Here is a 27987-nt window from a genome sequence, read left to right as displayed (position 1 = left end):
CATTACCTTAGGCAATCTTGTCTTGTTGTCAGGATTACCTTTGGGAACAAAGTCTTTAATAAGCCGAGATCGGTCATAATTAGCATGTTCTGAATCATCCATGTAATCTTAATCTTTTCCGAGTGCTAGAAAAGAGAAAGAAAAAATTACATTAATTTTTTTTCTCTCTTTATCATGTTTTCGCAAGGTTTATCCAAATATATTTTTTATGACCCATATATCCAATAATCAAAGAGTGTACTATCATGAAATTCTTGCCTGTTAGTGAATTAATGCTGATTCTAGGGTAACTTTAATAAGTAAATGCATCTCTGGTATTTGATGGACTTAAACTTCCTAAAAATAAAATTCCAATCATATAAACTCTATTGGATACATCATCTCTTTTGAATTTGGAGAAATATTTGCAGGAATTCAACAGATTCTTAAGCATTTATTTGCTTCATTAAAAACTCTATTAATTTTGAGAATTTGCTTTCTTAAAAGTGGGAAAATTTTCTAAATGTGGATTTAGCTGAAGGGCGCAAGAAGTCAGAGAAATAACAGAAGGAATGCTAACAAACATTACAAGAAAGATACAAAATTATGAGATTGAAATGTTACAACTGCAAAAAAGATTAAAAAATGATAACATTTGAATGATTAAAAAGGGAATGATGCTGTAATGTCAATCACATATAAGAATGTACATGAATAATGGACAAGCTATGATCAATGTAAAAGAGTAATATAAGAATTCTCGAGGGTACTATATGACCAAGAACTCTTGACACTTCACAAAATTCATATTCCTTGTGATATAAATATCTCTTCAAATTAAAAAAAAGATTCCTATATATTTAGATTTTTTAAACAAAACTGTTTTGCAGTTATTTTATTCAATCTGTTAATGCCTATCAGACATGAATTTTGACATGGATGACTATATACAGTACTTCAAAGAGTTCAATCATTTTACTTAGTATTTTAACAGGATAAAAACAATTTTGTTTACAACATTCACTAATTTCTTGTATTAGTAATGTTTAAAATCTGATAGTAGTTCTTAGCAGTGAAATTGGACAGATCATATTATTTTTTAGTACAGAGTTGATTTTCAATTATATTAAAATGCTCTCAGCATTTAAGGTTATACCTAGACCTATTAATAACAGCTAACACTAGTGGTCAACATTTGCTGACATATTAAGAGCCTAAAACTTTACATGTGTTATATCCTTTAATCTTTAAAACAAGTCTACAAAGTGGGTATAATTTTTTTTACCTGTATTTAATAATAAATAGCTTAAGGCATATGGAAATTAGGTAGCATGCCAGTGTCACTAAACCAGTAAGGGGTACATCTAGAACTGAAACACATCTAGATGTGACTCCAAAACTGATGTTTGTGTATATAATTTCATGTTTCCAAGATTCATGCAAATGATATTTAATTCATTCAACAATTATTTATTAAGTCTACAATATGTTAGACATTTTTTCATGATTTGGAGATATAGCAGCAAACAAAACCCTGCCTTCATGGAACATGAAAGTAAGGGAAGAAAAACAGTACACAGACAAAAATAATAAGTAAAAATACCCAGTGCATTGGACAAAATTACACTAGGGGGGAACGATGCAGGTGTCAAAGGTGGGGAGGAGGGATATTATTTTAGCACAGAGAATTGCAATAACATACCAGCATAGACCCAGTGAGGTGAGGCAGTTGCATTGCACAGTTAAGCCTAGGGAAGAATGACCCAGATGAAGAAAATTAAAACGCAAAACCCGGAGTTGCCTTGAACTGCTGTCAGGTGAGTGAGAAGGAACTAAAATTTTAGTTTGTTGGAGCAGTTACCAAAACCCTAGCATGTTCAACTTGCTGATTTGTAAGGCACAGAGGGCTTAATGATTCTCTTTCCCTTCCTCCCCCTCTCCTTCCTTTCCTTTGTCCCTATATCTCTGTCTCCCTCTCTTTCTCTCTCCATATTTTTCTTTCTTTTAATGTTAGAGACAAAGAAAGAGATCCTTGTGTGGTTAAACAGCAATAGGTAAACAGAGTGCTATCGAGGAGAGTGCACTGGCCCGGGGGTCACAAAACTATCATTTCTCATCCTAAATCTGTCCTGTCCTGAGTATGTAATTTCTTTTTCCTGAGAATCTATTTCCTCATCTGTAAAATAGAGGTTTTTTTGAAGACGGTCTCAGAACTTCTTTTAAGCTCTAAAAAATACTTGATTATTAATTTAATGCTCAAAAAAGATAAAATGCAATTATATCAATTAGAGTATTTCTAATGGAACACAATAAATACTATTTATAGAAGTTTTTCTCATTCATTTAAACCTATTCCACTCACAATTTAATTTTTTAGAATGAACTTTTTATGTTTTGCCTAGTTTGCTTTGACTTTTCTTTTCTTTCCCTTCTATGGCAATTCCTATAACACAAATATTCCTGAAACAGGAACATGCTTACATCATCAACTTGCTGAAGGACAGCTCAGTTTTGAAAGACTTATGAAATGCCAACTTTATGAAACATTTTCAGATCTTCCTCTGTCCCTTCCTGCCACAAGGCCCCAACAAATACTGATCATGTTCTCTTCTTAATTCTATCACATTAATTTTAGTTTGTTTTTTCCCTCCCCTTACTATTTTCATTTCCTCCTTCCTGCCCTTTCTCTCTACCTTCCTTTTTTCTTTTTGTAACTCCTTTTATTTTATCTGAATTTAGACAAAATTATCCTTGGGCCATATCCTATTTCTTTGTCATTTATTTTTAATTCACTACAAAGTCTAGCACAGCTTGGGGATTAACAGATTAGTTAATTAAAACAATAAAAAGAAAAAAATGTATTTGTTATTTTGGAAAATATTGATCCTAAATGATACAATTTTAAATTTTCTTCTGTTTATTTATTTATTTTATTCCTAAAATCATAATCTAAAGGAAAGAAAATCTATGTTCACAATTACCCCCTATTAAGCCTATGGGTAATAAAATAAAGAAACAATTACTATCTTAATAAATAGTGACTCCCTTCTTAAAGTTAGCACAGGCCAAAATCCTGACTTCTTATTTTCTCTTATACATGTTCAATCCTTAATTAAATTCTGTTGACTTTGCATGAAGCATCATTTTTCTGCTTTGCTTTACTCTTTAGCACATATCAGTATCTAACATGCAACATGCTATTACTGCTTTGTGTTCATTTAATATCTGTTTTTCTCACCAGGGTATTTGTGGGCCAGTTCTTTACTTTGTTCACTTTTGTTTCCTTTTTTGTTCAGTACTTCATCCCTAACATCTAGTAAAACATCTGATATGTAGATGTTATTCAAGATTTGTTAAGTAACTAAGTGGATTTCCATGTCTATCAAATGTCTGAACTACCTCAAATTATATCTGATTATTTATCATTATTTATCACCTTTTATGGTATCTTAATCCAAGCCATCACCAGCTCATGAGCAGAAGTCTGTAAGAGTCTTCTAACTTATATTCCTATTTCTATATTTTGCCCCTGCCACATGGCAGCCAGAGTGGTCCTTTTAAAAGCTAAGTTAAATTACATTAAAACTCTACTCAAAACCTTCCAATAGTTTTGTAGCTGCAAGTAAAAGTCATAGTCTATATTATTTATGGCACACTGAGTATGCATCATCTGACACCTTACCACCACTTCTTATCCCTCTCCTATAACCCTGCTCTCACTTTCTCTAATCCAGCTGCACTGAGTTACTTGATGATAAATATTTTCTCACCACAGGGCCTTTGCACTTGTTCCTTGCTCTGCTAAGAATGTTCAACCCCTATTTCAGGCATGGTTCTGCTTATGTCATCATGTCAGAGAATCTCTTCTTGACCACTGTTTCTAAAGTGAAACCTCCCATAGTTCTCTGTTTCCTCATAGAGCTTTATTAGTTTTATTAGCACCTGACGTAAAGTGATAACACATACACAAACATACATGCTATATATAAAGCATCACCTGACATTAAGTTATAACATAGATATTTAATGTATGTATTTATGCCATATATCTACACACACATACACATATACACACACATATATATACATATTGTATAGGTATATATGTGTGTATATATATATGTATATATAAATGAACAGATGTATGTTAACATGCATATATTTGTGCTTATATCTTCATAAAAGACAGAGAAAAAAACAAAGTGAGAACAAGCTGATGGATGGTTATTATCGGACTCTTCCCACTATAAGTACCATCACTGTAGTGACTGTTGTGTTCATTGCTACATTCCCAATATTTAGTTTATTTGATGATGATTTTTGTAATTAATAGTGTATTAATCAAGAGTCCAATAATTAAGAAATATAAACTTTCAGAAAACAAAACATTCAACAACTTTCCAGTAGAGTAGGTAACAGCATAATTTTGAGTAGAACAGATGGAACTCTTGCTGTTCTCTGGTATGAATGATAGGAAGACATACACCCTTAAGAAAAACAGACAAATTGGATTTTGTGAGAATTAAGAGTTTTGTGCTTGAATGAATGCCATTAAGAAAGTGAAAAGTCAGAATGGGAGAAAATATTTGCAAATCATGATCTAATAAAGGAGTTATATATATACACAACTCTTATAACTCAATAATAAAACAAACAACCCAGTTCAAAAATGAACAAATGGATCTGAACAGACATTTCTCCAAAAATGATATACAAGTGGCCAAAAAACACATCACTAGCTATCAGGGAAATGCAAACCAAACTCACAATGAGACAACTTCATACCCACTAGGTTGGCTATCATCAAAAAGCAGACACTAACAAGTGGCAGTGAAGATGTGGAGAAATCAAACCCTTATACACTGCTGATGGGAATGAAAAATAGTGCAGTTGCTTTAAAAAACAGTCTAATGGTTCTTTGGAAGTTTTAACACAGTTACCAGATGATTCTGCATTCTACTCTGAGGTATATACTCAAGATAAATGGAAACAAGTTCACAAAAAATATGTACACAAATGCTTATAGAAGCATTGTTCATAAAAGCCCAAAGTGGAAACAATCCAAATGTCCATCCATCAACTGATGAACATATAAATAAAATAAGCTTTATCTATACTGTGGAATATCATTCGGTAATAAAAAGAATGAAGTGCTGATTAATGCTGAAACATGGATGGACCCTGGAAATATTATACTAAGTGAAGAACTGTCAGTCACAAAAGACCAAGTATTCTGTGATTCCATTTGTAAGAACTGTCCAGAATAATCTGTAGGGAAAGAAAAATTAGTGGTTGCCTATGGCTTCAGGGGTTGGGATGTGTATAACCAATAGGTATGGGGTTTCTTTTCGAGGTGATGAAATGTTCTAAAGTTGATTGTGGTGATAGGTGTCAATCTCTGTGATATACTAAAAAACACTGTAAACTTTAAACAGGTGAATTGTATGGGATGTGAATTATGTCTCAATAAAGCTGCTACATTTATGAAAAAAAACCTAAGATTCTCAAAGTTTAAGAAAATTCTTTAAAATGTTGAAGTTGAGAGCCTGATGTAGTGGACAAAGAACTAATAATGGTTTCAGTAAATCCAAGTTAAAATTTTGGTCATATCTTTTATTAGTTGAATGGCAGTGGGTCAGTTATAGTTTCTTAATCTGAAAATCTGTGAAAATAAAATTTTTCTTGTTTCAAGAATTAAATGGAATAATCTATGTGACTTGTACACATAAGGTATTGAAGAAATAAATACATATTTCCTTTCTTTGGTCTTCCTTTAAATTCACAATTTTAGTATTTAGGAATCTATAAAACCAATTATGTAGTTTGGGGTGCAAAAAACACCATTGTCTTCCATTATAAGCCTAATGTAATTATCTTGAGTATGCTAATTCACAATTTAAAATTTAATCTATAAATCGCTATTCTGATCATCAATAATATGATTTATAATGAAAACTTTTGCTGAGTCAAGTGGTTATCCATTAAGTCTTCTAAATTTTGTTTGTAAACCAGCATCAGCTCAAAACTTGAGATGGATCAATATGGTTACTTGGATTTCAACAAAACCCTTAAAGCTGTCTCTCGGAGTATAATTTTAATAGCCAAATTATTTAATAGCATTCTTCTTTATTATAACTCCAGTTTATTTCATTACTTTGTTACATTGTACTATAACTGCAGAAGCATCTGGAACTACATAAGGTAACTCTTAGACAATGTAAATATGTGTGAGTGACATTATAAGTTGGCCTCCACTTACGTGCAGCTGTGTGACCTTCCCATACATTATGATGATAGCATGTTCTATGATTGCCAGGATGTGCTTAGAGTTGCCTAAGGTTATTTTCATACTTTATAGTTTATATATCACTCCCAAGATAGATTCTCTTACTTGCATCTCACAAAAGCTCTTAAATTCTGCTCAATTTCTATTTATAATAAGGAATAAAACATGATTTATCACTTCTTTAGTTAGTGATAGAGTAAGTACCTAAAACTGAATCTTCTGACTGCTAATAAACTCTGTGATTTAAAAAGTTATTCCACCAGTTTCTTGTGAAGAATAAATCTCGGGGTCCATATATGATTTACTCAGTGGTTACAGCATGGTAGTAATGAAGATTTAGACTTACTCTTTGCAGTTCTTTTGTTGCCTGTCTAACACTGTCACTGCTCTAAAGTCCTGACACAAGCTAGTCATGGTGAGGGTATTGCAGGAGCTGTAGTCAGTCAGCCCCATGACTCTATACAAATCCTGCAGATAAACTGCTTTGTACTGTGTCAGTGTGCCACTGCTTATTCTATCCACATCCATCCTTCCATACATTATGCCCAATTCCATACCCAGTCACCATTTATCCATCATTGAGTAGATAGCCTGTGCTAGCCTATATGAATAAGACAGATATGAATAGCAAAGTATTGTCACCTATGTGAACAGTCATTTATAAGAATATGAGGAAGCATCTAAATGACTTTGAATCAGGGAGGACTTTACAGTAATAGTAGTTTTAAAAAGGCATTCTCCTACTACTTAAGAAGGGTGATGACTATTAGGTCTTTAAATGCTCTACAGAAAGATTTGTCAATACAACTTAAATATAAAAGAGGAACATAATCAATTTGGGTGTTTAGTGAGAAAGATAACAAAGCGCTTATCATTAACAGGTGAGAAAACTCAGTGACAAATGACATCATGGAGAACAAAGCAGTGGGTGAATTCTACTGTAAGTTTCCTAAGGACAGGTGAGTCAATATTCTCTTTCCTTTAATCTATTTGTCAGTCCTTTCACTAATCCTAAAACTATTGAGTACCTACTCTGTGCTAGGTACTGTCCTTGATTCTGGACTACAAGCGTCAACAAGATCAACAAAATCTTTTTTGGGAGAAAAATACATCATATAATTTCAGGTAATACTTCTTAAGTATCATAACTAAAAATAAATCAAGATTAGGGAATACAAGTGAAGCTTGTATGAATCTGGTTTATTTCAGTGTAGTGCCCTGAGAGAAGAGTAAGCTAATAATGAACAAAACACAAAAGAAGGTTGGAATGGCTTCAGCATTGTGAGTTAGGGAAGCATTAGGAAATGGCCCAGAGAGGCCAGGCCCAGATATCCTGAAAAGCCTCTGAAGGCCACAATAAGAAGTTTACACTTTAAATGTAGTGAGAAACCTGGAGAGATCTGAGCAGAAAAATGATGAGATTTAATTTTCCTTTTATTAAAGCCTCCTGAAGCTGCTGCGCAGGACATAGACTCAAAGGAGACAAGAGTTGGAACAGAGGCCAGTCAGGAAGATGTTGCTCTGGTCTGCCTGGAAATGGCAGCAGATTGGCCCAGGGGGTAGCACTGAATACGGCACTTGTAGGAGAAAGTCGGATTCTGAGATTCAGATTCTGAATATAATTTTTAAAATGAGCCAAGAGGACTTATTTAAAGTGTTTAATAAACAACTGAAAAGATTTACAGTGACTGTGAGGCTGTCACAACTAGAAAATAATATGTCCTTTCAATACAATTGTCTTATTTCTGTAATCCTCAAATAAATTGGTAGCATTAGTAGAAAATTATTTTTTATGCCAACTTAACATGAAACACTATTGGAAAAATGAAAATTAGTGAAAGTTATGCAGTATTACAAAAAGAAACCAAAATTACCATGCACTCATTTGACCAAAACTGTTTTAAGAAATAAGGCATTCCACTAAGTTAAACTATTAATTTCATGGAAAGCTAACAAAATGCCTTAATGATCTAATATAAACCACTTCCTGAAGGAGTTTCATAACATTGGCAAAATGTTGACTTCACGAGATTAGATAGATGTATATTTTGGTTAGTTGGACTCAAATTATGTTGGTATTAACAAGTCCTGTTTATTTCAATTAAAAGTTCACTGATTTTACTGCAGCACAGGCATAGACATAATCAAGCATTGGTTACTTGTTAATATGAATGTGTCTACCGTGTCATTTTCCAGCATACTAACAAGAAAAATGGTGAATGATGGTAGTAGAGCTCCCAGGATTGATGGACAAGATTATTGCCACACCTGGACTTCAAATCATTGCTACATTGATCAGCACGTTCCAGAATGATTGTGTGTGTGTGTGTGTGTGCGTGGTATATGTGTCTGGGGAGGTGTCTGTGTTGAATGGATCCCCTGAGCTCATCTATGAAAAGTATAATTAAAGGCTCAAAGGTGGCAATAAAAAGAATGAAAGGAGAAAACCAAACAGAATGCATACCTCTCAACCTGATTAGCTTTCTTTAATCATCTCCCAAATGTGTTTTACCATGCACTGTTATCCCCCATCCATTGCTGCTCCCAGACCGATACTTATTTTTATCCTGCAGAGCTAGTGTTCTATGGATAACACTAATTACTTTTCCCATTAAAAGGTCTCTGTTCCAGTTGTGGTGATTAAGAGAGAAGGTGAGGGATTAAGACTTCCTGAGTTAGAATCTCAGTTCTCCATTGGCTTAGCTAGTTGGTATTTGGCAAGTTATTTTATGTCTTGGCAAATCAAGTTCCTCATCTGTAAAAAGATGCTGATAATGGTTCCTAATACAAAGGATTGTTATAAGAATTAATGAGATAATTCAGGTAGAGAGTTGTGCAATAAGAGTTCAGCAAATTATTGTTATTCCACTCCGACCTAAGAATCACATTTTGGTGATATAGAAACAGCTACTTAGTGAAGATATCTCTGAGCCGAACATACTTTGGTGTGAAAGATAAGCTTAGTGATGCAATAAAGCAATGAACAAATATTTGTTGAACCTCTGTGACAATGTGCTAGAAGCTGTGATGGAGTTATGCCACTTCATTTAATTAAAAAACCTGCAAAGCATAGATTATTAATCCCAATTTACAAATGAGATCACTGAGGCTCAGAGAAGTTGGTAATATGCCACAGTCACACACCTAGTAGATACAGGAATGATATTTGACCAATGTCTGATAGGAAAAACAGCATTTCATTCTTAATATACTACAAATCCTGTTAGGCAACTTTAGCGTAAATTTCCAGCTCTAAATCAATGAACATCCTCCATAGCTCTCATTTAGAATAATGAAAAACATCGATCCTCAATGAAAGACAGACTACATGCAGTTAACCCTGCCACAGCATTATATTCCCATGGGGCAGTTCAAAATAATTCACAGTAAAAAGGAAAATCCATTAATTAGATACATCAGTCACATTACAAAAACCGTATCAGAGTTGTTGGTATTTGGAAGTTCCCATGCATTAACCAACCCAATGCCAGAACCTGGTAGTCTACATTTTAAAAGCAAAATTAGAGAGTGTAACTTCTCTGGTTTAAAAGAGCATGCAAAACTAAAATACTTCTTATTTGTGCTTTATTTAATTATACTCCTGGTATATTTCCTGTGATTTTGTTTGACCTCTTCTCAAAGATTATAAAAGCATGCATATTATAATTATGCAGCTGACTTTAAGAAAGTATTTCCTAAACAGATGGATTCCTGGAATGCTCGGTGATACTACAGTCAGCTACAGCTTCATTCTCACCTTCATTATAAAGGTGAATATCTCATGTGTACATGTTTAAACCACCAGAAGTTGTGATGGTTCCCTAATGGAAAGAATGATGGACTGATGCTGGGGGTGCTAAAATACTCAGTACCTGTAAAGATATAAATTTAAGTCAAGTGTGTCAAATGATTGAGACACACAAGAATGATGAGAAAAGAAATGTGGAATTTAGGGTATCCAATTATATTAAGCATTTAGAGAAAATGTTAATATTTAGGATGGAAAGCTGTCAAAAATAAGATACATGGAATCGAATAGAAAGGTTTGCATGAGTAGAGTGATTGCTATGCTATTAACAAGTACTAATTTGGGAGAATTATTAGTGAAAGGTTCTCTGCAAACTATATGGATTTTAGAAAAGGTTTTTGTTCTTGTCTTTTTTCTACTTATCAGAAAATAACTAACAATAGTAACCTCTTTCAGAATTAATTACTATGGAAAGACCTTTGTACTCAAATTGAGTGTATTTGTTCTGATTAAATGTTCTTTTTGCTGTTGTAAATGAAATGAATCAGCTGGTGGCTATCTTCCTTTAATTAGGAAACTTAATAAGCCAGCACTGTTTATATGCCACACACAAAAATGAATATTATAAGAAACATGACTAATTTTCAGTCAGAGTGCTATTATAAATAACACAGCTCATGGTTTAAAAAATTATGAAAAAGTACCTTAATATCTCATCTCATCTGAGGGTTTCATTCCCAGGCAGGTTCACTATGGATTCCGTGAGACCAAGAGATGACAACGAAATGGGCCTTGGGGTAAAAGGGTTTATACCCGGCTTTATTTTCACAGTGGTAGGTTGAGCACTAGAATCACATCTGCATCCAGCAGTCTGCAGGTCCATAATCCACCTCCATCTCTGTCTCCACCCAGAGCACTGGGCAGGCTCCTTATACAGTGACTCAGTCAATAATAGCTCATTGCCAAAGGGTGTGGAAGCAGTAGCCTTGCAGTGGGCCAATCACATTATCAAGTAGTTCAGGGTCCTGGCCATAGGAACTTCCATTTTCCCCACAATCCTCAGAGAGAAATCAAGACATAAATTTTAGGCTAGAGATTCTTAATTCTGTCTGCATTCAATATTTACCTGGGGAATAGTTAAAATTATGGATCTCAATTTCATTCCTCAGACTAATTAAAACTGATTCTCTGGAGTTAGAACCCAGGGAGTTTTAAAAGCTCCTGGTGACTTGCATGCATAGCCAGAATTGAGAACCCAAGACACTGGCAATGCAGCCAGGCCACTAACGCATTTATTATTGAAAACTGAGGGCTTAACTTCTGCAGGTTTAAAAAAATTCACTCTGAGGTTGTAAAATAAGTATTAGAACAGATTAGTATTACTTTTTGATAAATTCTCGCTTTATTTTGTTTCTATTCTATTTCTACAGAGGAAAAGCCCCAGTTCAAAGGCATTCATAGGCAAGTCCAGCAAACTACAGATTTGAAGGTAAATCTTGCTCAACTGACATAAATCATATGACATAACACAAAAAGACAAAAGAGGAGGTTGAGTAAAGTCATCTCTGTTATAGGAAAAATAAATAAAAACTATAATGCCTAGTAAAGGAGGGGCGGTTTAGGATCTTTCAGGATCACTGTTTCTCCAAATACTATCATCCAGTTTCAAATTTCAGTTTCAAAAATTATCTATAGAATTGTGTGCTATTTGTACTGATATATGAGTGAACTCCCTACTTACCAAAAAATTCTGATGTGACTATTTTTTTTATATATTATATAACATCTGCATATGTTGTTTAGAGGTAGGGCAAAAGAGAGTAAAGACAATGAGAATAAATATTACAGCCATAAATAATCTCACCACATAGAGAAACTAGCATATTGGTATATGTCTAACTCTTTTCCAATACATTTTTAACTAAAATGAGAGGATATCTACATTTATATTTAAGCTATTTTTTCCCACTTAGCAATATGACACTAAATCCTCAATAATGCAATTTATAAATGGCTATGTGATATTATAGTATGTAGATGTTTTACAGTTTAACTACCCCTCATTACTAGATTATTTGATTTGCTTTCATTCCTAAGTCTGACAATCATTATGAAGAAAGCTGTGAGAAAAAAGTGTTTTTTTTCTGATTTTATTTTTCTTGGGATAGGTTTTTAGATGTAAAATTCTCTACTGAGTCCCTAAAAATATATGCTCTACAGGTTTCCTTCTTTGGTCCATACAATAAAATATCTCATCAAAGAGCCATTTATCATCAACTTGTTGAGAGAGTAAAGATGCAGAGTTCAAGATGCCTGAATGAGCTTAGCGGTACTTTGTTTGTTGTCCTTTGCTCTGTATACTTTATTAGCATAGTAATAAAACAACTTCCAAAGAGCAAAAACCTTCAAAGAGTTTTCTAAAATTCTGAAGGAAGAGTGTTAACTGATGTAGTAGTTTAGCCTACAATTTGTGCAAAAGTGGGAAGAAAGAGTGGATCTCCTTAGCCAAATCCTAGAGATGTCTGGACTCATATATGGCAGATAAATAGAGGCAGAATCAGGGGTGAAAACAGGAAAACTGAAGGCCTGACAATAGAACATGAAAACACAACCCCTTTCTCTAAAGAAATCCAGAATTTGAGAGCAGTAATGTGGGGATTGGCACCTCAGAGTACAGTCTTCGAGCTGACCTGACATTGGGTGAGTCATCTAAGTAATGGCTCCTTAGCCATTTACTCTATAGTGAAGTCTTTCCATTCCCAACACTTTCTATGTACCCAGAGGTCTGACTCAGCCTTCCTGTTCTTTTGTTTTTAAATGTAAACAGATGACCAAACATCACCAAATATTTTAGGAAATTCTACAACCTATAAAAGAATGACTAATTTAAAAAGGCAGAAAAACTGATCCTTGGGACAGACTAATATTTAAAGAGCCTAGGAAAATTTAAGACAATCACATGTGTTATTAGAGAGATTAGAGATATGGTAGTCATAAAGTAAGATAGGATGCTCTGAAAATGTTACGATCTGAAACAAAAAAAGATTCTTGGAAATTAAATTCTAAACACATATATGATTGCATGCCCCCAACACACATACAAACAAAATGACATTTGGAAATTCTCGAACCAAGGCAGAAATCAAAATCATGAGATGCAAGAAAATGTCTAACTTTTAATTGAATTTCCAGAAAAAAAAAAGAAGAAAACAAAAATACATAAGTATTTTTATACAGAGGTAGAAAGAAGACATGTGATGTAATGAACTAAAAGGTCCAATGATCTCAAGCGGAATGAATTAAACCAAACTCGTGTGTAATCTCACACACCATGAAACACAATGTTGGGAAATCTTATAGCACAAAAGTTAAAAAGATAAAAAGTTAAAAAAAGTCAATTAGAAAAGAATGAAAATCAGACAGCAATGGGTTTCTAGATACTAGAAGGCAGTGAATCAGTGTCCAAATTTTGAAGAAAATTCTTCTTAATCTAGAATTTCATAACCAAGCAAAAACAGCCAAATGTAAAAGCCAATTGAAGTCCTTCAGATATACAATAACTCAGAAGGTTTGCACCTCACATCAATATTCAGAGGTAGTTACTTAAATATACACTCTGAAAAAAAGTGAATGAAATATAAAAAAAAGGAGGAATAAGGGTGTAGAGAAATTAAAGTTCCTATGGCCACCTGACCCTAGTAGGCTTGCTCACTACACACCTGTGGGCAATGCATCATTATTGTCTCTATATAAAGACCTATGTCCAGTGCTCTGGGTTGCACGGTTGCAGGAAAGCAGAGGCTGGAGTGGTGGCAGCATCAAGGACAGAGACTGAGACGGCTGCGGGGGCAGAGGGGCCCAGAGGCAGAGACCAGCTTGCTGCACACAGACCTGCTCTGAGGCAAATGGGGTTCTAGCACTTGACCTGCCACCATGGGAAAAAAGTTGGGAATAAACCCTTTCACCTCAAGAACATTCCATTGTCATTTTTTGATCTCACCAAACCAAGAATGAAATTGTCCAGAGCTGAAACTCTCAGGCAAGACAATGGGAGACATTAGAAACCGGAATTAATCCAATGAAAAGTCAGTTAACGCCAAGAAATTTCTTAAAGAAGAGTGAAATGAAAGGTATAAAAACAAAAATCTTACATAATGGGGATAGTTAGAAGAAGGGATATTTTCTTCTAAGAAGAAAAAATATCAGATAATCTAGGGAAATTAACAAAAAACTGTGGTATAAACAATGAAGTAAGTTTAATGAGGCATAATTTTTTCTATTTGCTGGAGGGTTGGAAAGGGGAATCAATTTGACACTGACTCTAGGAATATTCAAAGTGTGGCAGAGAGGTCATAAAAATTTGGAACTATAGAAAAACAAAGTGAATCTGCCCAAAACCATTATTTTCATAGCTGTAATATATTTGCCAAGTGATAGAACACGGTATAAAAGTATAAATATATATTATTTAAAGTTACACATTTGATCAGCAGAGAGTTTTAAAATTTTAAATGGCAATACAACTATGAATAGGCTATTTAAACGAGCTAAATGTTCATCTAGCATAACAAGGAAACAACAGAAAATGTTGAAATTTTATAAATCTGGAAATAATGGTAAAACTTAATTTTTCCATAGATAATTAAAAGATATTTCCAAAAGAGTAACAGCAGAAATTGTTAATTTTTTTTCAGTTATGGGATTATTGTTCACTACACATCTATATTATTTAAATTACAAACTGTATGTGAAATACTTTAGTCATTTTTTTAACCTTAGAATATTATACTCACCCATAAGTGATAAAGGTCAAATATAATTTTTTTCTTAAAAGCATAATGTTCTAGATTTGAAGAAGACAGCTTACCATTGGGGAGGGGAAAAGAAGGAAAGAAATACTCAGTATCGACTCACCCAAACAAAAATCACTGAGATCAGCAAAAGAACATTTGAGCACTGAGTCTTTATTATCCTCCTCTGTGTTAACTGCAAGTAAAGAAGACATTTCATAGTTTTAGGAAATAAAAACATAACAGCAATTAGAAAAAATGACCATGGTGACTGATGGCCAAACATGATGGCCAAGTATGAATAAATTTTTTTAAGTTAATGAGTTGAAATTAGTTATTTAAAATTTCACTCAATAAGAGAAAGATACATCTATATCATATTTTAATATCTTCATCCTCTTGAACAATTAGCCATGTTCCTTCTTGGCCATGGATGTTAGCTGTTTATAACCGGTAGTGCTATTATTGAAAAGAGAATCTTGGTATTTTCAAGTTATCCAGAGGAAGCAGCAGCCCTGAGGAATCCTAAGAGAATGCATCCTCATAAGACAAAAGCTTTTAAAAAGGGGAATGAGAATACAAAACACACCCCATCCACTGAGCAGATTTTTTACTCCTGACTCTTGAAGAAAGAAATTTCCTTAAGGCATAATAGTGTGTCTCAAATGAGCAGATGTGTGTAGAAGACTAAGGGCAGTTACAAAGACTCCTTAATGTCACATCTAGCTGGCACTTCCCTATATTTCAGCCCTTGTGTCATCTAAGGCTTCCATACCAACATTTGGTTGTCAGCACTTGACTAACCAGATCATTGTACAATCAAATCTTCACTGCTTTATCAGTACTATTTAAAGTCTTTGGTCTTTATTTCTAGAAAAATAAGTTTATTATTGTTGACATATCCTGCTCAATTACTGGTTATAAGTTCCAAGAGAAATGGCAATGAGCCAGTGATTCAGGAAGCTGGTCTGTCTCCTCCTGCACACAGCAAATATTAGGTCCAGGTTCCCATGCGGTTGGCTATCTTCTGGGCAAGGAAGAATGGAAACACATCTGGCTAACAAATGGTCTTTTGTCTGATTGGCACAGTGTCCTGTTCTTCTCCCTATGCCTGCCTTCTTCCTAATGAGCTCTATAAATACTAGTAAAATGGACCAAGAAAGGAGGGAAGAGAGGGAGGAAGGAAAGAAAGCAGAAAGAAAGGAAGGGAGGCATGCAGGCAGGGAGGAAGGAAGAGAGGAAGGGAGAGAAGGTTTGAAAATTCTTCCTCTTTGTAAGCTGAATAAGAAAACAGGAAGAGCTGCTCACCTTGCTCTGCTTTGTCAGCGGACGTTGAGGTAACAGTAGTGGGAGCCTGTGATTCACTCGCAGTTGACTGGAAGAGTGAGGTAGATTGGCTCAAGCTCTTTGAGTAAGCATAGCTCTGGGTAAGGCAAGGCAGGGATCTCCGGGATGGTTTTAATGACGTTTCTTTTGCTATCTCACTCTTGCTCATATTCATACCTGCAATTCCAAAATGGTCTGTTTTAGCAATAAGAAATAATCAGCAGAAGTCAATAAATAACTTTAATCCTGTGATGGCTGTTTTCAGGAAAGTACTCTTGAAAAGCAACACCAAGAGATTAGAACAAATTTGATTTTATTTTGGTCAGGGAAAGTATGTGAAACTTTTGTCAAATATTTCTGAGAAATAAACAGCTCCTCTTCCAGCTTGAACTTTCACCATTTTTTAAAGGTTCTATGCAAGAGAAACTGATGTGTAAGTTCACTTGAGGAGTTGAGCATAATGAGAATAATGATTCTGATTGTGTTTGGATAAATCTAATTATTTAGGTTTTCAAGCAGCAAAACAAATAAAACCTAATACATAAACATTCAAACGACATTTACTAAACACAGCCCTTCTTTCTGCGTTCTATCCTGACTTGAACACATGCATAATGCACTAACAGTGACCAAGAGCTGGAAAAAGACAGCAATTAGTACCAAACCTGGCCAGCAGCAAGGGGTCAGTCAAGAAGGAGCATTACTGAGCTCAAGGTAACAGTCCCTCTCTTCATGCAGAGAAGGCTGATCTGCCGGAAGAGAGAATGCCCCTCGACAGTACTCTGCCTGCACAAGCAAAGCCCCAGTAACTGTGCTCCAGACAAGAATGGCCCTGCTCCCTTGTGCCTATGCACTGGCATCCCTGATATGTCAATGTTAGGTCATTTCTCATCCCTGGAACTCTAATCTCGAAACATCTGTGACACTGCCATTTCTGACAGCATCTCTTACCCACACTGTGTCTCTGTGTCCCTGGGGACTCAAGTCAAACATCAGAAAACCCATTCAATTTCATCCCAAGCTTTTTCTATGGATGATCCATCCCCTCCATAATCTTCCCCAAACCTGGTACTGCTCTGCATTCCCTACCAATGTCACTACTTTCCATGCAGCCATCTCCAAGGGCAGCTCTTTTCTTTCACACAGCCTCAGACTTCCCATCAACCTGACTTGAGGTGGAGTAAGAGCCTCCTAGCTCCGAATGGCCTCTTTCAATGCATGCTTTCTCTTCTCCCGGCTTCCCTGAGGCATAATTGACACATATAGTTATATATCTTTTAAGTCTACAAAGTGATCACACACACACACACACACACACATTGTGGGATGATTACCAAGATCAAGATAGCTAACACATCTATCACCTCACAGAGTTAACTCTTTTTTGTGCGTGGAGAGAAGGTTAAGATCGACTCTTAGCAACTTTCAAGTATACAGCACTGTGTTATTAACTATAGCCACCAGGCTGTACATTAAGCCCTTCTTAAAGTCTCTATCCTTTGACCTATATCTCCCCATTCTTCATCTGTCCTCTGTAAAAATAAACAGGCAGACAAATAAAATCCAAAATAGCTTTCAATTACCATCATTTGACTATCCCTCTACTCTCCCTTGTTGCTGTCATTTTCATTTTTAACATCCAGGTTATTTCCCACTGTGTGTGAAAGATTTAGCTTCTAAGTCACTTCTCTCACTCATTTTCTGAGTATCACGTTACTCTCAACCACACTACCTATGTTACTTACATAGTTTGCGTATGTCTGTAGACCTCACTAGAATGCAAGCCCACGATGACACTGATTTTTTTGTTCTGCTTTATATCCTGCATTATCTCGTGTCTAACACAGTGCTTGCCTTATGATGATGCTTCAAAAAATACTTGTTTCAGGAAAGGATAGTTGTATCTGAGTCAGCTGACACCTATGACACCAGGTACTCCTTAAAGGTGAGGTTAGGTCATACCTTCTCTGTATCTCTGTTACCCACTGCCAACACCGGGCACATAGGTGGTATTCAGAAAGTAGTTGGGGAATGAATATTTGGTTATGACTCTGAGCTCTTTCAATAATCTTAGCTTCTTCAGCAAGTCTATAAAACAGACTTTTATAGCCCCATCTGCGAAAACAAGGGAATAAGGCCAGCTATGTAATCTCCTAAGAATTTAGCACCTATACGGTGGTGTTTTTCACAAAAATGGCTGTCACACTTCCCCATTTCAGCATATCTTGGTAGATGATAACTTTCACTAAGCTGCTCGATCCTTAAGTATTCTTCAAATACTTGCACACATCTATCACTTCCCATTTAAATCCTTTCTTCTCTACAGAGTTTGTTTCTGCAACTGGTTTTTGGAATATAGACAAACCGTACCATCTCCTTCAATTTCTTTAAGATGATGATTTGGGATTTAGTTCAGGATCAACTCTTAACCTGTGTCCAATTCCACTGTGTTATATTCTGGCCATTTCACCAGCTCTTGATATTACAACGGAAGGACATTAACTCCAGCTACTTTGGACATATTTTCTGATCCCACCTCAATTAATGAAGTTTCCCTGCTTATGTTCTCATCACATACAGGCATCATATATGGGCATCTTCATTGCATTTAAATAAGTCTCCCAGTAATCATTTGATTCTTGTCTGCATAGCTGATATACAGTAAGGACCTCCAAAGCAGGAAATACAGCTTGTTCACAGCTACATTGTGAGATTACCACTAAGGCTAAAACAGTTCCTGGCACATAATAGACTCTCAATAAATATACTCAATAAATACTGTATGTGTATATATTCAGTGAATATTGAGGGATCCTTGAATAAGGAATACTATCCCTTTAAGCTTTATTTACATTTAGAAATTTCTAAAGCATTTTTTTCTTTACAACTATATTTTTCAAATTCACAAAAATATTGAATGAGGCAGGGTGGAGAAAAAGAACTATGGATCAGGAGGTGCACAACCATGTAGAAAAAAATTACTATGGCTGAGATAGTCATTTAATTAACAACCACATTAACAATCAGCAATATCTTTGCCTTGTCTTCAAGGGTATCACAGAATCCTTTCCTGTGCCATTTTGCTAGAAGCAAAAGGACAATCCATCACTTAAATTGCCCTCCTAGCCCATATATAATTTAATATCCCTGTCAAGGCACAAACAAAAACAAGAAAATTAGATGGGAATAATCTACTGTGGGAAAAATAGATGACATTCATTGCTGTCATAGTAGTTTTCAGTTTGATGAAAATGAGAGCTGTCATGTGATTACATTACATACACAGTACTTAATTTCAATTACAATATACATATATAGTAAACTTACTGTGCTGGCATAATTCATGTGAACTGTTGCCCCTCAATGCTAGATCATTAGAATACACAGGGTCGATATGGGGAGTCAAGACCCAGTGTTATATACTGAAGGTGGATAAACAATTTTATGTGTATTCTTCAAGGCTTTCCATCCTCAAAACATCTCTTTTCCTTTATTTTCCAAGAAAAACATGAACCTAGTACATTTCATTTCAGTACTTTCATGTTTGTTGACCTATGCACCATATATAGTGTCAGCTCTATGGATAAATGACAAGTTATGTAAAGGAGCGCCTGGAAGTGTGTCACTACCTACACTTACTCAAGTGTGAAAAGTGTTGTGGCAGGGAAAGTGCCCAAAGCCACTGCAGCACAGAGGTGGGCATCTTACCCAAATCTGGAGTGGGAATGGGGGAGCAGGGACGGCCTTCCAGAAGAAGTGATTTCTGATCTGTACTTGAAGAGTGGGTAGGAGTTAGCCATATAGAATGCGAGAGCAGGGCTTTCCAGAGAGTACTGATATCCTGCAGAATTTCAGGTGACTGAGAAGTTTGGTATTATTGGAAAATAGAGTAGAAAGTGAGAGAGATACGGGAGGGAACCGAGATGGGTCTACAAAAGAAGGCAGAGGTCAGCTCTTTAATGGCCTGGCATGGCCTTGTAGGGGCCACTGCAAGCTTTTAAGGTGTAGAGTGACAGAGTCTAACTTGTCTTAGTGTGGAGAATGGATGTGAGTAGGATATAAGAAAAGTCACGACAAGTTAATAGACTGCTTCAGTTATCCACAGGAGAACATATGGTAACTTTAAATTACGGCTAGCTGTGGGACTAGAGAAAAGTAGACATATTCAAGAGAAGTTTAGAAAGTTAGAATTCACAGGCCATGAGGTTTGATTCAAAATACTAATTTAATATTAAATATAAAGAAATATTTTGTTAGCACTAGAGTGTGGTCTAATGGCAAAGAAGCAGAGAGTGAGCTGATGTCCGTTCTAAGTGGGGGTACTAAGAAAAAAAAGTGTCATTTGAGTTGGGTCTTGAAGAATGCATGTGATTTTCAGAGGGTGAAGCTGGATGTACAAAACAGCAGAACAAATTAACAAGGCACAGAGGTAGATCAATTCATCATACATTCAGAGAGTAAACTGGAACACTCAATTGTAGAAATGTTTGTTTTGTTTTTCCTCAATACACAATGTTGGACTTTGGATTCTCTAAATTTCTTTCTAATCCATATATATGATTATATGGAAATTAATCAGGTTAATGAAAAGAATTGAGTTAATCTATTTCCTGATACATAAGAAAACTAAACCAAGTCTTAATTTCTGTAAAACAAACATATTCATCTTCATGGTAGATCACAAGCTTAAAGGGAAGGAGTAAGCATAGTTTGTATGAATGGAATAATCCAGGATGTTGGCATTATATATCATGTCAGACACACACGCCCACCAACCTATCCAATCCACACACACCCCTCTCCAACACACATGCACACACAAACACACACACACACACACACACACACAGAATCTTGATTTTTGGAATTTTTACATTGGCTTAATGATTTATCTCCTGCAAATAATAGGACCTGAAAGTTAACAATAGGTCATGTGTTCAGTCTTCTTTTGTCAGTGTAATCAGTAGGTCCATATGGACTCCAAGACTTTCTTTTTCTCTCTTAAACAGCTGAAAGGCTAACTACACCAATTAAAGTTTTCTGAGAACTTTGTGATGTACTGAGAAATTCTATAAAAAGATATAATGGAACTCCTATGGAATTGCGACAAAAATTCCTTGCTGAAAGTTGCTTTCAGTGGACAATGAGCAATGTCTCTGAGTGATGAAACATGGTAGCTAGTAGGATTCTATGTTTGATACCACTTAGTAAATATGCCATTAAAGATAAGAATAAAAATGCTACTTTTAAATAAACAGGAGAAAATTGAAACAAAACAAAAGCTTACAGAAGTTGTACAGTTAGAAGGGACACTCTAGATAGTCTTATGAAATGTGAATGTGAAGTCTATGGTCACATGTGGGGTGTGACCATATTTCAATGCAGATTCCTCAGCCCTTCTCCAGGACTACTACCTCTCTCAGGAGGAAGTCCAATAATCTGAATTTTTAATATATATAATTATGCTCCTATATGTGAAAATTGCTGATATAATGTAACTTGTACTTTGAATTCATAAAGAAATTGATAAGCAGAGAAGGTAAATGACTTGCTCAAGGTTGCACAAGTAGTTTTAACCAATGCTAGGACTTGTTTCAAAACCTCTGTGTCAAAATCATCTGCTTTTGATCATTTGGTCTTGACCATTAGCTCAAATGCATGATATGTATAGAGAGCAGCCATGAACTACCTTTATTATCTAATAGGTTAGCCTATAAGGAGTATGTACAGACTTGGCCATTAACATCCTGACACCCAGTGTCTTCTTAATGGTTTCTGATCATGTTCAATTATTAGGTTGCATCAGCAAAAGTAATTGCATCTCAAAAACAAAGAATTAAGAAATAAACACACACACTCATTTGTATTTATCAATAAAAAAGACATACCTCCTTTCTATTTTCCTTAATAGAACCTTGAATAAAATAACTTCAAGAATAGAATTTGTGATAAGCTCAGAAAAGACTGAGGCAATATTATGACATTATCCAAATACGATAAGAGGAGAATTCCAGATATGGATTAGCTCAAGCATTAGGAATTTGTTGTTATTAGGTGATACCATATAAAGTAAATGGTACTTATTCAATTAAATTATTTGCTCTCCTTTTTTTCACTTTGTAGATTATTCTTTCCTATGGAAAAAGTAAAAAAAAAACTATACAGTGCAATGAGGGGAGAAAAAAGCTAATTTTTTTTTGAATGGCTACTGTGAGTCAAACACTGTATTAGACACTGCTATATAATGACTAAGATAACCCACACATGTAATTGCTTATTATTCAAATTAGCATCTGGCTAATAGCAAAGTTACCAAGAATTAGAAATGAGATTATGAAACTTAATTCTACTGTACAAGTCATGAGACAGTATGATTTTCCTTTCAGAATCTCATCTTTTGAGATATTTTCTGTAAAATCAGTTACAATTTCCCATGTCATTTTTCATCACAGCATTGATAATGGTTCTATTGGTATAATTACTGGTTTACACAAATGACCCTCCCACCAGCCCCTTGCTAAACTGGAAATGTCTTAAGGAAAATAAACCAAAAAAAGTTTTAATTGGGTAACAAAAACAATTGCTCTTGCTACTAGCCACTAGCAGAGTCAGATTTTATCAATCATTGGTGCTATTCTAGAAACTTCGCATGCAGTAATTCTAATCTTTGAAATACACTTGTTCATTAATTACTTAGACTTCTTGAAACAATCAAATATAGAGAAAGGTTTAGTTAGTAAGGACAGTAGTTTCTCTTCAAATCACAGAAAGAGTAAATTTGTCTTGGTTTACTGTCTTGGCAGAAGTTTTCCAAAGTGGTTAGGAAGTACATTAAACTGGCCTTATAAGATGGGTAAACTCAGCATTCTTCCATACAGAGTCTAACAAAATAGAAGCCCAAACTCATCACATAGTGTCACCTGGACAATGTCTGATGAAGACTGGGAGTTGCTCAATGTAGTTTCTTGTTCTAATTCATTCATTAACCTTTTTATTCAAACATCTACATTATTGAGTACCTACTATGTGACAGGTACTGTGTTAGCCCTATTACATGAAGAATATGAACAACAGACAAAATCTTTCCTTCATGCTGTTCACATACAAGGGGGAAAGACTGTTGAATAAAGCATGCAATGTCAGTTATGTATGAAAGATCAGAAAAGAAACAAAAAAGCTGGGTATGAAAGCAAAGAATGATGGGCAGTACAATTTTAGATGGGAAAATCACAAAAGTTCATTCTAAAGAGGTGAAGGATGAGCAAAACTCTTATGAAGTCGGGAATAAAGCATATAAACATCTGGCATAAGAGCATCCCAGGCCAAATGCCAAATTAGTGCAGCCCTTGCGTTAGAAAGTGTTTGAAATGGTCAAGGAAGAGCAAACCTCCCTGGCTACAGAACAATGAACAGAAGATTGTCTGAAAATGAGGTAGAAGACAAAACGAGTAGTCATAGAATGCAGATGCCTGTAAACCTTGATAAGAAGTTTGCCTTTTATTCTGAGATGGGAAATCATTAGAAAGTTAAAAACAGGGACTTGATGTAATGGTTGTTTTAAAGGCTTGCCCTGTTATGTGGAAAACAGACTGGAGGAAGGAGGGCTTGGAAGGGATAATTAAGATGCTACAGAAGTAGCCCAGGAAACAGAAAACAGATGTTGCATTAATGTGGTAGTGAGGGAGCAGGTGTAATAAGGTCCCATTCAAACTCTATTCTGAAGTTAGAGCCAAAAGGATTTGCTGATTAATTTTGCTACACTTCCTCTGTGAATATGTATGAGCCTTGATTTCTACATCTTTCAGATGAAATATCTGATGAGATACAATAAATCTAGACAATGATCATCAGTTACTATTACTGCAACCAGAGCAAGAAATTAAATTATTAAATTATTAAAGGCATTAAGTGCTTCCTAATGGAAAAACACAATACCAACTATGATACTTTTGACAAATACTGAATGTGAATCTGATCATGTTTCTAAATCTAATTTACAGACTACAGGGATTAAGGGGGTGCTAGGTAGGGACTTGTTAACACAGAGGGGATATAACCAGCAAAATCTAGATTCTGGGTAAATATGTAAGACAAAAATTTAAGTTGTCCATCAAATATATTGGAAAATACAATATGAGAATACAAGGACCTATATATTAAAAAAGATCTGAGAAACATATCAAACTGTAGTGTGTGGACCTTTTTACATTCTGAGCTGAATAACTACAAAAAACAATTTATGAAACATTTTCTGAAATATAAACAAGGGCTGGATATTAGTATGATATTTAATAATGATTATTTTTTAAAGTATGAAAATGATATTTTGGTCTAGCTTTCTAAAAATTCTTTAAATTTTAGAGCTAAACACTTTACTAAATAAAACATGATATATGACATTTGATGAAAAAGTAATCCAGTGAATGATGAAAGTGAATAGGAATATAGACTGCATACAGGATTTGATAAAGTTGAAGTTAAGTGTATGTACATAAATATTCAGTAGGGGATTCCCTCTGCTTTTTCTATACATTTGGAATTTTCCATAATAAGGGATTATAAAACTAAAAAAATAATTGAATAGCAATATTGGAAGAATTGTATAATTAATCCATTCTTATTCTCCACATGCATTCTTTCAAGCTTTGGGGGGAAAAGTTAAGAATGAATGATAAGAATATGCCTGACATTTGATTGATTCCTCTTTCATGATATATTTCAAAGGAAATAATTTACAAAGAGCTTTAAATATGTTTCTTTGCATGGTTAGCTCTACCCCAAAATCCACTTCTAACAATTGTAATCAGAACACAGATTTTGCTCAGGCACCATTTAAAAAAAGTGACTCTATCCTCAATTGGAGTAAATTCTGAGAAGTCTGAGCCAATGGTGATAATATAATTTCTTGTAACTGATTTGCTTACATATGAGCACATGGCTCAGTTTATGTCAAAGAACAGTGTGGGGAAGTATGTTAATGGGGATACAAGGGAAAGTATTCTTACTCTGAAAAGAAGACATAAGGAAAACATTCTATTTATAGTGGGATGCTATCTGTGTGTAACTGCAGATATTCTCCAGTCATCTTGTGATTTTGAGGGGTACTAGCCTGAGGATGAGAAAAGACTCTAAAGATAGCAGGACAGACAGATATATATGACCTGGATCCATGCTGACAACACTGAGCTAGAAAATTGGTGCATGAGACAATCCTGAAATAGCCTTAATTTGGAATTGCTGGTTATATGAAAATAAAAAAAATTACTCATTGTTTAAACTTGTTTGAATTAGGTTTTCTGTTATAGTCAAATCAAAATGTATATAGGAACACCAGGGAGTTGGAAGTAACAGACCCTAAAATGTAGAATTGGAAGAGCAAAGGAGTTAGGGTAGGGGTTAGTAGGTCAGTTTGCTCTGAAGGTTAAATTGGACTTACCACTTATTTTTGTAAGTAAAGGTTATTGATATACAGTTGTCTGTTTGCTTACAAATTGACTACAGGTCTTTCCTGCTATAATGTCAGAATTGAGTTGTTGCAACAAAGACCACAAGGCACACAAAACCCAAAGTATCTTCTATCTGGTCTCTTACAGAAAACAAGTGTGCCAAACTCCAAGGTGGAGCACAGTGCACTGAAGACCCAATTACTTCAGGCCTGAGAGAGATCAGCCCTCATTATGAACTTGTGAAGCAGTTACTTAATTTTATCTGTTCCTCAAGTGTGTAATATTAGAGAAAATGATTTTTTCAAAATAGGAATTGGAATACTTCTATATGAGGACCAATTTGTGATTTTTTAGTAGTCTTCCACGACAAAATTTAGATAAAGTTGGCTCATCAAAAACAATATAAAACAAAACAAAAAACCACAGAGGGAGTAAAAATACAGTTTTCCTAGGGAAATATCTTGTGGCATACAACAAAAATGGATGCTTTGGAATCTCATAGGGTTGGAAAACTTAATTTCCCATTTCACACTAAAGTTGGTGGGAGAAGAGCCAGAGGAGCAGAAAATATAGTAAGAAAGTTGGCAAAATACGGAAAAATGTGGCTAAGAGGAGAAAGTCTCATGTTATGTGAGATCACAAAACATCTGGCTGTTGCTATTAACACATGGGATTGACAGGAAACAAATGACCAGTGGCATACTTAACTGGAATGAAATTCTAATGCTAAAGAAACCTAAAATTTGTTTCACAAAACCCTCTAAATGTTCAGCTATTACAATTATCCTAGTATCCCTGAATTTAGATATGAAGAAGTAGATTATTAACTATATGCTTTTTCTAGATAGGCTTTCTCCTCATTGCACAAATCAGATGAGGCCATGAAGGAGAATGACAAGGGAAATTCTCTTAGAAGGGGGAACCAAGACAGTGGAGGACAATAAACAGAGGACATTACTTTAGAAAACAGAATCAGGGGCTGCCCCCTGATTGGCTGATCCCAGAACTCACTCCACTTCCATGACCAAGAATCTATACTTTTCCTTCTGCAGGTACATGGTATATGTCAAGTCCCAGTGCCTACTGTGGTTTTGATTTTCTGGTCTCCCTTTTGGGAATGAGCTTTTTTTTCAGATGTCCTGTTCCTTCTGTGCCATCACATAATGGGTATTGTAAGGCTACTGACTAAATTTTTGGCCATACAAACATATAAGAGCTTTCTAAAAAGAACAGCAACACTATCCAGAGACTCTTGACTTTTCAATGAAAACAGTTCATGGAGGCAACTTGGTATTTTCTCTTTTTGGGCTGTGGGTGTAAGTGTTATTGATGTGTGTTCACAGTAAAAATGATATCCATGAATGCAGCTGTGGGTAACATTTCAGTATTTCCAGAATCTCTCCCCTTGCTTTAATGCATCTCTGTATCAATAGGTGTTTCCAAGGGGTGGAGAGAAGTCCATCTCTATATCAACAGGTAGTTATAAGGGCAAGTGAGGGCATATCTGGACCGGAGAGGTTGGTGGAGTCCCTTCTTCTGCACCCAGGTTGCAAGAGACACCCAGGAAAGCAGAAGTGGAAAATCACTTGTTAACAACAAATGGGTTTCCGCCACTTTATTTCTCCCTTTGACTGATTTTGGTTTCAAAGGTATTTGACCCAGTGTTTCCTACCCCTCCCTCCAGAGTCATAGTAGCAAAGAGATAATATTAATAACCTATTGAAAAAATTATTCCCTATTTCCTCCTTACCAAACAGAAACCCCATTCCCTTTGTTTAATATATGCATACTATACATGTGTGTTTATATATGTGTACAATTTGTATTTACCATGCATGGGGACAAGCACTGCCTGCTTGAAACATCTGTCCCAGAATAACACATATCCACACAGGCCCCTCCTTTGGGCAGTATACTAGACAACTGATGACCTGGAGCGGGCCATATCCAGGGCCACCTTATCGGTGGACACATTTTATTTGACTGTAGACCCCTCCATTGAAGTTTAACTTCTCGGAGCTCTTGTGTCACAAGAATGATTCCTTCTAGCATTCCTTCCCTGTCCATGATATGGTACACAACCTCGCCAGCTGTCAGCTCCTGGACTCCCTATATGTAGTTCCCAATAAACACGGGTGTCCCAGAAGCTGTCTCCAGGTCTTTTCTTAGGGCCCTCCAGCTCTTCTCCGTCGTGACTCACTCACTTGGGCCTACGATCGGACTTGTGATCACACACCATGGATGCCTTTTTAACCCCTGTAGTGTCTAGCATATTCCCTAACAAAAGGCAAATGTATAAGTACAATAAAATTTTAAAAATTATGGAATAATAAGCAATATGCAAATGATAGATGCACTATGTTCATGTTGGAAACTGTGAAATGTATGTACCTACAGTGAAGGATCAGAAAG

General features: G+C 35.4%; 1 protein-coding gene across 2 annotated transcripts in view; it reads right to left on the bottom strand.

Moving 5' to 3' along the window:
* LOC140844408 (anoctamin-3-like) overlaps positions 1 to 27987 on the bottom strand; it is a 141252-nt gene that overhangs the window by 65931 nt on the left and 47334 nt on the right. For both annotated transcript variants that reach the window (XM_073216335.1, XM_073216336.1), the window contains exons 2-4: positions 16112 to 16306; positions 14928 to 14999; positions 7 to 125 (exon numbers count right to left, since the gene is read on the bottom strand). In XM_073216335.1, coding sequence (XP_073072436.1) covers positions 109 to 125; positions 14928 to 14999; positions 16112 to 16306 — 284 coding nt within the window. In that variant the 3' untranslated portion in view covers positions 7 to 108. The remainder of the gene's footprint in view (positions 1 to 6; positions 126 to 14927; positions 15000 to 16111; positions 16307 to 27987) is intronic.

Source organism: Manis javanica, chromosome 11 (genome assembly GCF_040802235.1).
Source record: "Manis javanica isolate MJ-LG chromosome 11, MJ_LKY, whole genome shotgun sequence".
Lineage (NCBI taxonomy): Eukaryota > Metazoa > Chordata > Mammalia > Pholidota > Manidae > Manis > Manis javanica.
This window is presented reverse-complemented; position numbering and strand designations above follow the sequence as displayed.